The sequence below is a fragment of the Kryptolebias marmoratus genome, linkage group LG7 (genome assembly GCF_001649575.2).
Source record: "Kryptolebias marmoratus isolate JLee-2015 linkage group LG7, ASM164957v2, whole genome shotgun sequence".
NCBI classification, from domain to species: Eukaryota; Metazoa; Chordata; class Actinopteri; order Cyprinodontiformes; family Rivulidae; genus Kryptolebias; species Kryptolebias marmoratus.
Genome location: NC_051436.1, coordinates 20,973,043 through 20,987,455, shown reverse-complemented (window position 1 = coordinate 20,987,455; position 14,413 = coordinate 20,973,043). Strand labels below are relative to the sequence as shown.

The 14,413-nt window shown below is 38.8% G+C and overlaps 2 protein-coding genes across 7 annotated transcripts in view; both read right to left on the bottom strand.

Annotated features, from left to right (window-relative positions):
- Positions 1-5,245, bottom strand: part of hnrnpc (heterogeneous nuclear ribonucleoprotein C) — a 26,923-nt gene extending 21,678 nt beyond the window's left edge. Inside the window, exons 1-2 of one of the 6 annotated variants that reach the window (XM_037976652.1) lie at positions 4,241-5,245; positions 630-663 (exon numbers count right to left, since the gene is read on the bottom strand). The gene's annotated coding sequence lies outside the window, so the exon portion shown is untranslated. The remainder of the gene's footprint in view (positions 1-629; positions 664-4,240) is intronic. The other 5 variants (XM_017432056.3, XM_017432053.3, XM_017432059.3 and 2 more) reach the window with 5 other exon arrangements.
- A 1,260-nt stretch (positions 5,246-6,505) lies between these two features.
- si:ch211-63p21.2 (FH1/FH2 domain-containing protein 1) lies at positions 6,506-13,011 on the bottom strand. Its single transcript, XM_017432033.3, has 9 exons — positions 11,967-13,011; positions 10,221-10,361; positions 9,833-10,015; positions 9,572-9,691; positions 8,863-9,024; positions 8,035-8,291; positions 7,726-7,948; positions 7,529-7,637; positions 6,506-6,728 (listed from the first exon to the last, which is right to left on the bottom strand). The coding sequence occupies exons 1-9, from the start codon at positions 12,447-12,449 to the stop codon at positions 6,700-6,702; spliced, it is 1,707 nt and encodes a 568-aa protein (XP_017287522.2). The 5' UTR covers positions 12,450-13,011; the 3' UTR covers positions 6,506-6,699.
- Positions 13,012-14,413: the final 1,402 nt, after the last annotated feature.

Here is a 14,413-nt window from a genome sequence, read left to right as displayed (position 1 = left end):
TGCAGCCGTGCAGCAGGAACAGATGTGCCACATCTGTGTGTCTTTAATATACAGATTCAGGAAGCAAAAACTGGAAACAATGCTAGAATCTTATGATGCTTTTCCCCATTTAACCCTGAGTAAAGAAGCTGGGTATAAGGGGGGGGCTGTAATGGAAAAAACAAAAAAAGAAAAAACATTAATAACTTCTCAGCATGCTTTTGGGGAAGTTAACAGAGATTACAAATATTTAAGAAAAACAATAACAAATAACTGTGTTAATATGAGTAATGAGCCAGAACTGACATGCACAACCACACAAACAAACAAACAAACAAACAAACAAACAAACAAAGGCAGAACAACATAACTGGTCGAATTAGGCCTTTAACCCTAGGAGTCCTTAAATTATGGACTCTATGAAAGAAAAGCTAAAAATGTGGTTCCTTAAAGTTTGCTCTAATCAGAGAAACGTGTAGGAGGCTCATAGTTACAGAGAATAGTTTTTACTTTACAGAAAGCTTCTTGAAATCAAAACGGGGAACAACTGGGCCAAGTCACAAAGGAGTGGAAAGTGGAATATTAAAAATGATGCAGAAGCCAAAGTGGGGAAAAAAAAAATCTAAAAATCTAAAAAACAGTTGACTTACGATTTGCCGATGCTGAAAAAAGTGGCTTCAAAAACTACAAAAAGGGGAAACAAACAAAAAGTCATATTAGAGAAAAATGATTTCTCTAAAAATGAACTCGACTAAAAAGCTTATGTCACCATGCAGGGAAGGACTTGCAAGAGCCAAAGTTAAATTCATTTTATTGGTTTAGAAAAAAAAAACCAGATGATTAAAATCATAGAGAGGTGACACTGTAGCACTGTTTGGGATTCATTATTCAGAAATCCATTTTAGGAACTTTCTTTGATTCTGTACTAGTGTCTGCTGCTAAGAACACTGTTGTGGACAAAACATATGACCAATAATCTACATGTCATACCAAGAAATGGGGGCAATTAGCTTTAGTAGATAAATCAGGTGGGGTTATTTTTTAAGATAAAAACATTTACATTTTTTTTAAGTGTTGGCTCTTTATTGAATAAAGGTCACCTTGTATCCGTGTATTTACCATTTCTCTTGCTAGTTAACTATTTTGATGAGTAATGGAGATGTTTATAAAGATAAAAAAAAGGTGGGGAGATTCATTTACAGCCACATTTGTCGACACTACAAGACAAATCTTCAGATTTGATTCCGATTCAGGAGGGCTTGTGACAGGAGAACTGATCTTGCTCCTTTTAGTTTGAAAGTATTGTATCCCCCTCAGCCCTGACTGTCCGGGCTCGGCACTTCCACACTTCTGAGTTCTGTCTCTCACGTTCTTCAGTCAAACACTATTAACATCAACAAAATTGATTTTTTTTTTTTTACATTTGAGAACTGATTCAGAATCTTCCATGTCCGCGGGCTTCACCCCACACCCCAGCCCGTACCCAGTAGTCCTAGCTTTAATAGAGGTCGACAGATATGTTTTTTTTCTGGCTGATGCTGATCTTTAGAAATCAGAGCAGCAGATGGACGGTATACAACAATTTGGATTTTTCCATTTAACAAAACATAACAATAATTGCTTAACTTAAATAAACTCAGCAACCCTTAGATGAACTTGTAGTCTTTAAAATAATACATACAAGAACATTCTTAATTTTATATAATGAGCTGATTTTTTTTCCTTTTTTAAGTGGCCAATATTTATCGATTAATGTTGGTCGACTGAATGATCAGTCTAATCCGACCAACTTCTAACTTTAAAATAAATGCCAACTAATATAACTCTTCATCCTGATTTCTAAGAAATATTTAATTTACTGTCCTTACCTAGTAATCCTATGTCCTCATTGGAACCAGAAATAAAACTAGAGTGTCTTGAAGGAACTGAAGTTTTAACACAAGTCAGGAGCTATCTGTTAGTAAAATATGTGAACGGGATGACTCTCAGCTACTACCAAAAATCCTAATCAGTTGTAGATGCACATCTAGGGATTCTTTCTGAAAGTTTCATTAAAATCTATTTATCTGTGGGATATTTTTCTAACAGAGACAGACACAAACATGGGCGGGCAGTTACATGATCACCCGCCTTCCATGGTGTATAACAGGTAAAGGTTACAAAACCACTGCAAGGGACAGAATGATCTTTACTGAGAAATATTCATCGTGTAATCATTGGATAATGTCTGTTTTTGCTTTGCTTTGTTATTTTGTTGAAAATAACAACAAAAAGAAAGAAACAAACAACAAAGCTACTAAAGGGACAGGACAACTATCCGTTTTAACTGATACTGGTCCCTGATGGTTTAACTCAAATGGAAAACCGATGAACAGCTTGAGGAAACTGATGGACACAGCTGAAACACCGCCGGAGTCAGTGACGACTCCACGACTCTCCTGATGAAACTGCAAATTGTGCTGCACCACAAAGTGTTCAACGTCCAGTCTGATTGTTCCAATCAAATCAAGCCAGGCTTCCTGGAGCGGAAACAAGTATTTATAATCAACAAAAGTGCTGATTTATGGTCACACTTTCCCAGATATGCAAACTGAATGCCAGCTGAGCAGTGAGGAATCTGTGTTTCTGTTCCTGGTGGCTTTTATGTCCCACTACTGAAAGGCAAAGGTGGAGGACCACCTGTGAGCACAATATCTCATGAACCACAGGGAGGAAATTAATAAAACTCGAAGAAAATAATGATTTGCTAAACATCTACAACGGCTTAACCTTTGGAGCAAACCCAATCCAAGATGGCCACCTGAGCCAAGGGACATGAGCAAACCCAAAATTGGCTAGAATGCAGTCAGATGTACAGATACTGTATTAAAGGTGGTGTGGTCGTAGCTGAGAGTGTCCAGGTGCTCCTTACTGCCTGAAAACTTAAAACTTTACCTTTACATGCTGGAGTCAACCTTACCCACTAGACCAGTTTAATGATGATTAATTCAGTCGATTCAACGCAAGATGACCGCCACAGCTAACTGACATTAGCCAGACCCTCCAGGATTTTGCGATCGCAACTATTAACGCGAAATCAAGCAAACCCCACAAAATCCCAACTTTTTGCAACTTTGCCCAAAACACAGCAACTTTCGCGCAACTTTAACCCAATATTTATTGTTTCTAAAGTGATTTGCCACCGTTTCTGCAGTCTAGTCTCTTCTTTGTGGGTTTATGTAGTGTGGAATACAAAATAACCCCAAATAACTCACGAAGAAGAAACATGACGTCACATCCTGTTAACATCAGAATGCCGGGAGCGTGCAGGAGCAGCGACCGAAGCTAAAATGTGCGCTAATGCTTCACATTTGCCCACAAAGATTTCAGCAAAGGACTGCAGTGAAGTTAGTTTGAAGCCGTCCCTAAGTGAACCACCACTCGTGAGAGAAGGGGCCGGCAGAGAACGGCTGGCCGACATCAGCACTCTTATTTCAGGTCAGCCGTGAGCTAGACGCCGCTAACTCTGCGGAGCGCGAATATCCAACTTAAAACTAACTTCACTGCGGTCGCAAACCAGTTTCCTCCCCAGCTGCAGGAGAGTGGGGGAGAAGCTGTTTTGCACGTCCTGCAGTGTAATCATCGCACATAAACGCATCGACAAACACTTTGTGTCTGCAAAACATGTGAGGAGAGCTGCAGACGAGGGACAATCCAGAAATGGTCATGAATGTCAGTTTAGAAGCTATCAAAGTTCTCAAATAAAGCACCTTTTGAGAATGTCAATGTTTGTTGGTAATTATCTTACAAAACTAGTAAGTATTTTTGGTTTATATATTAAAAGTTATGTTTTTTTATTGATTTTAGTAAAAAAAAATTGCAACTTTTAGAAAAATGCCCCGCGAAATCAGGCAATTTAGCCGCAACAATCGCATAAAATGCCCGCGAAATCCTGGAGGGACTGATTAGCCAACACAATCAACGTTATAACTCTGTCATTTACAGATACAGAACTAAAGTTTGCTTTGGTTGAAGATGGGTCTGAAGATGACATGTTATTTTCCAGGTCTGTGAGAAACAGCAAAAGCTTGATTGTTTCTGAACATAACCTCAGTCTGCATTCCTTCACGGGGTGTTTAACCTTTTATTCTTTCTCTTTATTAGTTTTTATCCTCTTTCCTGTATTTTCCCACAAAGCAGGTAGAAATCTAAAAGTCTGAATATCTGCACAGCCAAGTCAAATAAGACCGTACAAAGACTTAAAGAAAGAGATCAAAATTACCAAAATGTGTATATTATGAGGCACTTATGCAAAAGAAAAATCCCCTTCTTTGAATTTTGCTCCTGAAAAATGTCAAACTTCACATTGTGAGAAAAAGAAAAAAAAACAACATTCCAGAGGAAAACATGAAGCCAGAGCACAGCCAAAACCACAAGGAAAAATGTGTGCTAGGACGCAATATCAAAGACTGTAAACCCAGTTTCATGATGAGCTGGACAAGCTTTAAAAAGACAAAATGTAAAAACATTTTTATCCAGAAGACAGATTTTAAAAACCGTCCTGAAAATCCTCTTTGAAAGTGACCCAACAACTAGGTAAGGAGTAAAGTAGCACAACATGACAGAAAAACAGGGCTTAAATGGGCTTATTTAGAAAAAAACAAGAGGCAAAAATACAGAGGTGGAAGCTATTTCAAGCTAGTTTCTGCGCAGTTTGAATCCTGCCATCACAAAATGTACGCCATGATAACAGCAGCCAGCCAACACAGTCTCAGGAATACCAGCCAGGAAAAATGCAATAAAAAATAAAAACAAAAAAAAATCCCAAAGATGCTTCATCAAAGTCATAAAAAATGAAAAAAAGCGAAAAAAAATCTCTCATTAAAAATACTCACCAGGAGCTTAACACTAAAAATGAGAATAACGTTTTACTTGAAAGGTTGGTTTATCCGTTAAGACTCTGCCTGAATGTATCACCTTGAAAAGAGCAGACACGAAATGGCGTCGACTCACACATACACACAGAGCGACAGGGAAAGTCACGCCCACATGCCGAATCCAGCTTCCTGATTGGATGCTTTTCCAGAACTGTTGGAGTGAGCTCTCCAGCTATTGGTTGGTCGGCTTGACAGTCTGCTCATGAATGACAACATCCGCTGTTTCTTTCCCTTAGATTTGAATGATGGTGTGTCACAGCATGAGACTATATTAGCTCCTCAGAACAGAGAGAAACTGAATTATCTGTGCTCGCCGTCAGTAAAGCAGGACTCTGTATTACACAAAAATCATAATCCTCCAAAGAGATATCGTATTTGAGTTATTTTCCAAGTAAAATTATGCTGATTCAGCGTTCACTGTTTGTTGTTTTTCTCATTTTTTTTCTATATCTGAAAACGTTGTTATTGCAGCCATTTGAATATTAAACTGTTCAGCTTATTCAGGCTTTGGGTGCTTATGTAATTTTTAGATTTTTCAAAATATATAAACTTTGTTTTTCAAATATTTCCTCTTATAAAACACATTGGAACCTTTTCATGTCCTTCAAAAACATTGCTATTGTGTAAATGCTTATTTTCTTTGAAATCTGCCATAGAATACTTGCTCTGTTTTCATCTTTTTATGCTTTTAGTTACTGTCCTGCTACATTGAGTTTTTTTCAAGCATTATGATACACTAATATTTTAGCTATCTATTTGCTATTTTTAGCTAACCTTTTGCTGCTGTTAACTACCATTTTGCTTCTTTTAGATTTTAGCTATTATTCTCTTTGTTTTAGCTGGAATAACTCAATTTTATTTTCTTCAGAAAACTTCCGTTGCTCATTCATTTCTCAGCACTCACACTGCCTGTGAGTGTTTGACTGTTAGCAAAATATCTCTTGAACCACCGTGTGGGTTTGATTGAAACCTTTATGGAAATAATCATTGGATTTACAACCACAACTGATTAACCTTTGGAATCACCCCAGTTCAAGATGGCCACCACACCCAACTGGTCTTAGAAAACACTAAAATTGCTATAATTTATTCAGTTTTATAGACATAGTGCTAAAATTTGGTGTGGTATTTGTTGAGAGTTATTCACAAAAATGAGCTGCCCCTAAGCTGTGCTGGAAGTGCTACAGTTTGCTGCTGCTGCTGTCATTAATACTCAAAAGTGTCTGTAAAAGTAATTGATCGTTTAATGCAAAATTGACTTTAGTGTAACAGTTTATAAAATTTGATTTGACAGAGGTCAAATTTAAAATCTTATTTAAAATATTAATTATTTTAATTAAGAATGCCTGTCTGACCAGAACAAATGGTATTTATATCTGAAAAAAGCAATTAAAGAAAGGAGTGTGGTTTGATTATTTTTTACAACACAGCTCAACACAAGTTTATACTAATTCTGTGCTTTGAAAAACAAATGATTTTTTTTTTTTTGTAAATTTGCAGCTTTCAACATGAAATGAAGCTTTAAAGACAGATTGTTTGTAATACAAATGACATTGTTTACATTTTTACTCATTTTACTCTTGAATTCAGATCTCACACGTTTGTTTTTTGGAACATCATTTTATTGTCTATTAGTGAACACTCACATACACTCACATGCATTTCTTTCCAAGTGTATTTATGAGAAACACGTTGCTTGTTACGAACAAATTAATAATCTCATACAACTGTTCTTCAGTGTTAATCCAAACAGAGGGGATAACACGGTAAAGCAATGTCACAATAAGGCCAAAACAGTGAAGGGTCACCACTTCATTGTTCGAGAAAATGATCCTGAGAAACAAACAAACAAACAATAGGTTTAATAAAACACAAATCATGTATATGGATAAATTTGTTGGTACCCTTCCAAATAATAATAAAAAACAAACAAACAAACAAAAAAACACACAACTGATATGTGATTTTGGGGGTTGCTTGAATGAGAAACTCTGTAAAGCGCTTTGCAGAACCTGTTGGTTAAAAAGACGCCATATAAATTGTGGACCATTTACCATGTGACTGGCCAAGAAGCTCCAGTCTGATTTCATCAGTCCCAGAAACTTTGGCAACTCTCAACTTGCATTTTGTTGAATTCTTGTCTTACTTGTTTGCGTTTTTTCTGTAAATAGTAGAGCCGTCCTTGCCTTCATCCTCGGAATCCATTTTGATTCAAAGTTTGATGGATAGTTTGATCAGAAAATTACAGCAGCATGAACTTTATACTTTTCAATAATTTTAGAAGCTGTGGTTACAGGAACATGAAGCTACTTGGAGATGGTTTTGTATGTTTGTTACCTCCTGAAAGAGCCGAAGTGACTGAACATAGGTCAACAATGGTGACTTCCATGGAAAAGTCATTTAGGATCAAGAACCTAGACAATGTTGGTGTATTGGAGCATATATTTGTCTTTTTTTGTTCACTCTATCATACACTAAAGGCATACAGATATAAATTAGACAACTGCTTTTTAATCACTTTTCACAAGAAATGAAGCATTGTTTCAATCAGCTGTAAGGGTATCAACAAATTTATCCACATCAGTACATATAAGAAGAGCAGATAAAAAAGAAGGGAAAACTTATCTGGGTACCTCTGATGTCAGCCATTTTCCTGCGGGTTCGAGGCAAAGTAACATCCAGTCTTGAGATGGACTCAGGTGTTCTCAGCACCTCCTCTAATCTACACTGCTCCTCACAGTCCTGCGGGGTGAAGCAACCAATTGTTAAGGGCAACTTTCTTCATAATACTGTATAAAATATTCAGTTTCAGAGCATCTGAAACATGAACCTGTGATGGAGTTTGCAGACATTTCCTGCTGCCAACAGGGGTGTTGGGTGCGGGGCTTCCGGCTCCGCTCTTTTGCTTCTCTCGCTCTCTTTGCAGGAGGATGGCCTGCCGGGTGGACCTGTACTCCAGTGAGAAGTTGCTGATGGTCCTGCAGAAGTCCTCCGCTTTGGTGTCCTTCACCATGGCTCGGGAGTAACCCAGGAATAAGAGAAACGAGTGGAACCTTGAGAAACAAAAATGGCAGGAGAAACAGAAAGCTGTAGTAACTGTAGTATTACGTTGTTGAAGTGTTAAATATCTGCAGAGCACCTGTTGATGACCCGACGATGGACGGCTCTCAGGACCTTCAGCCTCTCCTCACACTCTTTCAGAACCTTAGGCAGCCGGTGAAAGAGGGAACCCTCTGGAGAAAAGGACTCATCATCGTTGTTGTTCCCTTTCTTCTTTTCTCTCTTTCCTCCTTTCCTCTTTTCCTCACACCTCTCCAGTACCTTCAGCTGTTCCCATGATGCTTTGCACATGGCCTCTAGCTGAGTGAAACTGGACTGGACCAGAGAATAATCACACTGTGGAGATAAAGGAAGGGCGTGAGCATCACAATTAATCATGGCCCGTTGCTGAAGGCAAAAGGGAGATAGTGTTTTTGCCCCTGTGTGTGTGTGTGTGTGTGTGTGTGTGTGTTTGTCAGTTGTGTTAGCAAAATATTACTAACTCAGTCAATATTACACATTATGTGTAATATTGACAGAGTTAGACCAAATGACACCAAAAGTTACACCCAATCTTAGCTCAGTATAAGCTAAAATTTGGTGTGGTAGTAGAGTCATTCATAAAACATATCTCAAACCATAACAGATCTGGCAAAACTGCCTGAGATAATACATCACAGCATTTACAAGGTTTGACCAAAACAGCTATAACTCTGTCCCTTCTCATTATAAGATGATCTTAGTTTAAAACTTTGTCATAAAATTCAACATGCAACGTGCATCGCTTCAAGGAACGCTACACTTTTAATTTAGTCTACATATTAACCTAGTTTTGCAGCTTTCATAACATATTTTCAAAATGAGATTTGATATAACTATGAATATACAGACTCAGGATATTTGGACATAGATTAGTGGAGCTACACACCTTGCCAGCTTTCGTAACAGCAGTTATGTCAGAGTGGAGGTCAGAGGATTGTGGGTAGAGCTCCAGCAGCAGCACACAGACGTGATGCAGCAGAGGCTGGCGAGTGTGCGTGTCCCTCACCTGAGACAGCTTACCCAGGTAACTCAGCTCAAAGCCACGGGCCTTTAGGAGGTCAGAACATATTGTTATGTGTTGGGGGAAAAAGCCAATGAAACTAGAGAAATTGCATTTTCTGAGAAAATGCAGCACAAATGGTAAAGTGTTGAATGAGCTTGAAGAAACTGAAACTGAGTTAAATAAAGCAGTACACTAGCTAAAAGCTAAAGGTATCAAAAGACTAGCTAAAAGTAGCAGAATGGTAGATAGAAACTAAAAGTAGCAGAACAGTAACTGAAAGCAGTTATTGGCAAGCCAAAAGCTAATAGTAGCGGAATGGCAGCTAAAAACTAAAAACTAAAGGTGGCAAAACATTACCTAAAAGCTGAAAGCAGCAGAAAGGTATCTAAAACTAGCAAAAAAAAAAAAAATAGCTAAATAAAATGCCAAAGCATGTCCCTTTAAGAACCTGAATATCTTTGTATACACAAATTACTAAAATAGCACCAAGTATACAGAAAGTGTTAGATTGCAAAAAAACGTAGAACAAACTAAAAGCCGGGAAAGCAGCAGTGAATTAGCAGGAAACACATTAAAGTTCTGAATCACTCACCTTACAGCCATTGAGGAAGTTACCAATTGCTAGCACCGTGGCTAGAATACACCTGAAGGTCTGGCTGGATGCCAGTTGCTCCATGGCCAACTTCAGGTGGAAAAGAGGCTCGGCAATTTCCTTTAAAAACCAAGGACACATTTAGAGGGCTTGGTGAGCAACAGAGAACAGGTGATTCATCAAGTCCATCTTTTATTTTTAGTTCTTGGATTCCAAGGTGAGTCGATGTCATGTGTAGTGTGTGACGGTGTTTCCACCTACCCTCTCTAAGGAGTCATAGTCCAAAGCGAAGGCCCACAGCTGGAGCCTGGTGCTCAGGTGAGTGATCTCCCCCAGAGTGAGCAGGCACAGCTCAGCCTGAGCCAGAGGAGCGACGGGGCTCTGGGCTTTGGCCTCCTTGATCAGACACAGTTCCTCTTCTGTTGGGATCAGAGCTTGAAGCCGCTGTTTTTACATTAAATATAAAAAGAGATAAAACTCAAATACATCTTTTTTTAACCATCCATACTGTAAGGTTTAATTTCACCACACACACACACACACAAAAAAAATATATATATAGAGAGAGATGAATGTTTTGTCAGCACAGAAGAAAAACTTTAGTGATCAACCAGAGGTCAGAATCTGGAGGGGGTGACCTGTGCTGTACCTGAACGTCCTCTCTGTCCAGCACGCTGCTGTCCATGCTGTAAATAGCCGGGGGGAGCAGGCGAGGAGGGGGCAGGCTGCTCAGAGCGATGGTTATGATGTTACTCCTCTTCATTCCCAACACTGAGACACATGGCTGCTTCTGGGAGCGGTTAAAATGGGTATTTGTAACAGACAAGAACAAAACTGCACTTTTACCTTTGTTGGCAGGTCATGATAATACAAACTTGCTTTCATTTTGAAAGTGACACTGTAGGTAGCTGGGTGTTTTATGTCTAAAATAAGTAAAAATATCTGTGAGCAGGTTTGTTTCCAGTCTTCCATACTCCTGAACAAAAGCCAAGAACATTCATCATCATAGATATTTCATAAACTTCGAAAACCACTTAAAAAGATGAAACCTCATAGCTTTGTAGGAACAATAAACTTCTTGTGCATGCCTTTTTTTAAATGTGTAAATCCTCCTACACAGCTGTATTTTTTCCAGTAGTGACACCTTCGGTTTAAAGAGGAGAACTGAAATAAATGCTGTACGTTGGAAGCGCCGGTTTAAATAGCAACCCCACTTTCTTGGCGTCAAAATTCAGTCATGCCATGAGTCCTGCAGCAATATAACCAGGCCTTTAGTGTAAACGAGCTGTAAATGAATACAGTTAATGTTAGATGATTTAATAAATGTATTAATGACATATCAAGTATTTTCCAATCAAAGGGAGTCAAAGGAAGGTCAAGAGTCATTGGTGTTAGTGATAGTCTTGTCATTTTTGAAGTGATGTTCTGTCAAATAGTTATCAGTAGTTAATACCTTTTCATCTGTGACATCAGTCATAGAGCATAGAGTACAAAGGAAAGGGCTGATCAAGGCTAATGGCAAGCCAAATGTTTTCCAGGCTTATAAAACAACTCTTTACTGGTTTCAAACAACGCTATAGTAGCTAATATTAAACCTCTCTACTTTGTGTGACACTGTTTATCTGGTTTGTAGCTGTTTTCTCAACCAAACAACATCCGTGTTAGTACGTAAATATTGTGCTAAGGATGTGAATGTATGTTCCTTTACCTCAGTATGCAGTTTTGGAGAAACATTTTTTGGAAAAACAGTATAGGATATGCACTTGTTTGGCTAGCTGTTAGCTTAGACTGGATGAAGACTTTTGCCTCTTTCCCATGGCTGATGTCATGGATGATAAGGTAGTAACTACTGATACCTATTAGACAGAACATCACATCATAAATGATTAGACTATACCTTTAAAGCCAAAGTTGACTTTAAAGTGATTTGTGATTATTAAGTCAAGTCTAAAGTCATCAAAATTGTGCCTCGAGTCTAACTTAAGTCAAAGTCATGGGACTTGAGTCCACACCTCTGTTATTACACAAGTAATTTTGGCCTGAATAAAAATGCTTACCAAACTTACTTGCGATAGCTTTTAGATGTAATTTTTTTTTTCTTTTTATAAAACAAGACAATTTTTAAAATGGAATTTCTGCTTCTCCAAGTCCACTATGATGCACCATCATGTTACTGCAGCAGCACACAACAAACAATTTACGTCATGAACAATTGAAACACTGGCTATAAAAACAACACTTTATATTTTTTACAGCCACTATGTTGTTTTTTTTAATTCTTTGAAAGAGTACTCAAATAATAGTATGGATACTCTGTGTTTTCCATACAGTTCAAAAAGATCCTTTGCAGTGAAGACTATATTTTGGAGACATCATTCCATGTCATCGGTCTTACCTGCCGTCTAGAAACCACGCTGAAACTGGTGTTACTGGTCTTAGATTCAAACAAGTACTTCAAACGGTTTGTATCCAGATGCACTGGTTCGAGACCCGCCCAAATAGTTTGTGTCCCAAATCGCGTTATCCTAGGAAGAGGGGACAGGTTCTGCAGTTCCCTCCAGTGGAGCTTCAAGGTTCGACTTTTTATGACCGAACTTTTTGGGGAAGCTGGTAAAGATCTTGCTAAAGAAGACAGTTTGGGAGGAAGAGGAGGAGGAGGAGGAGGAGGAGGAGGAGGAGGGGGTGAAAGGGTCATTTTTAGATATGGTGACGTTGGACTTGATGCTTTGGTCTCTTCGTTTTCTCCACTGTCGTCATCATCCCAAAGGTCTGAGAAGTCCAAGGCGTTCAGGCAAAGATGGGCAGCTGGTTTTAGGACTGAATCCCAGGAAATGTCAAAGTCCCAGGTCAGGTCCTTGGTTTGATCAGACTCCTTCATTTGATTCCTTAAAGTTTTCAGTGACCCAGTAAAAAAGTATTCTTAATGTTCATGACTGCAAAAAAGTATGCGTCTTCCTCATACTGGAAAAAATAAAGGTTTGAGCAGAGCATATTGTGCTCTTTGGATCTGTATCTTCCACATAGGAGCTAAACTTTGTCTTTCCTTCTTTTTCCCCTCACTGTGTTGTCAGCCACCACCTCACAGAGACTAAAACTCTGTATGAAGATCTGTGGATGCTCTGCCTCACTTGTCCACCACAGGAGTGCATAGCTCACACGCCCAAATCACAATGTCTGAGCCACCTCTGGCCATTTTCACCTCACCGGAACCTGTAATTGCCTGGTCTGCCGTGTTCGTCCCTCAGACCTAAACCGATGGCTCTCCTCTGATCCAAACACTCATTGTTGTCCTGCTTTGTTGGCCAGAAACCTGCAGCCTTAGAAAAAAAGATAAAATAAAAAACTTCTTGAGAGTTCAGATCGGCTGGATTAAAATCCTGAAAAAGAAGTTCATGAAGTGCTTATTCCTGCAGCTCTTTTGAATTATTCAAATGGAATTCCTCTGCAGTTACCTCCTGTCCTTCGTCGTCCTCGGTATTTCTAGAAGTGACTGTCCCTGAGAGTTTCAGTCCAGGGAGAGGGATGTACCAGTGCATCAGTTTTGGTTTATTTGAGCTGCACCCTTTCCTTTCATTTTCTTATCGTCCCTGCATCTCGTGTTGGTACTGATATAGCCATACACAAACCCTTCTGTCTGCCTCTGAAGATTGGTTATTTCCGTCTTCTGCAGAAAGCACACGTCCTAATTTCTCTTTCTTTTCATTCCTCTGTCAATTTTATGAAGACATATTATTCTTACATAGCTCTTTAAGTGGGAGGAAGAGCTCTGACAAGTAGAAAAAAAACTAGAGGTTGCAAAAACATTGCAAGGCAAAATGGTTAAAAACTGACCCCAAACACTATCTGTATGTACATATATATATTCAAGATTCAGAAATGTGTGGTGTGTATATATATATATATATATATATATATACACCACACATTTCTGAATCTTGAAGGGTCTATAAAACACACAGTCTGCAGATGTGTTCTCAGGGGTCAGCTGCATGGTCCACATACAGCCCTAATAAGCATCCCTCCCTCGACCATTAGGTCTCTCCTAATTACACTTTATCCCACCCAGTGGCCTGGCTGTCTGCAGGCAGCAGCAACACCCATGGGACATTTTAACCCAAATTAGCTCTATTTGCTGAGCTTAAGACTGTTTATTATTTATTTCTTTACAGACGCTTGTAAAGTCTCCTGCAAGAAATGCATAGTCAATTCTTTTAAAGATGAGAGTAGCATTTCTTGAAGGAATGCATATCTCTCACTGCCTTTCACAGCAAAGTTTTAACCAAAGATCTTGTGGGATCTGGTAGGGCTCAAACTATGCGTTGGGGATGACTTTTAGGTCAATATCAGTTAGCCATTCTTGTCTTTTTAGGGTCAGTTGGCACAAAAACATCTTGAATCGGGCTGACTCCAAAAGTTATTCAGCTGTAGATGTAAATCCAATGATTAGTTTGCAAGTTTCAATAAAATCTATTCAGTGCTTCATGAGATATTTTGCAAACAGACAGATACACAAACAAACCTAAAAAACATTAATGGCCTCCTTTTGCCTTTTGGCAGCAGATTATAACAAATCTGCTCAAACTCACAAGTTAGACATGAAGTGGATTTGTTTAGTTAGTGTTTTTGGTGATGATGTGGCATGTTCACTAAAACCATCAGATCCTCAGTGGGAACAGAACGATTCCAGAGGTTTTCTGTTGATATCAGTGACTGGGATGTCCCATGTCTCTGTGTGTTGTGATTGTATAAATACATGCATAAACCTCTTCTGAGCTGCTCCTCTGTGGGTCCCACTGCAACTACTGACTGTAGTCTGACATTCACAGCACCAAGATAAAGATC

Excerpts from the sequence above, each read along its gene's own strand:
- si:ch211-63p21.2 (XM_017432033.3), bottom strand. The coding sequence starts at position 12,449 with ATGAAGGAGTCTGATCAAACCAAGGACCTGACCTGGGACTTTGACATT. Across the intron at positions 9,692-9,832 it reads ACTATGACTCCTTAGAGAGG|GAAATTGCCGAGCCTCTTTT; the intron begins GTAGGTGGAAAC and ends TGGTTTTTAAAG. Across the intron at positions 8,292-8,862 it reads CTGTTACGAAAGCTGGCAAG|TGTGATTATTCTCTGGTCCA; the intron begins GTGTGTAGCTCC and ends TTATCTCCACAG.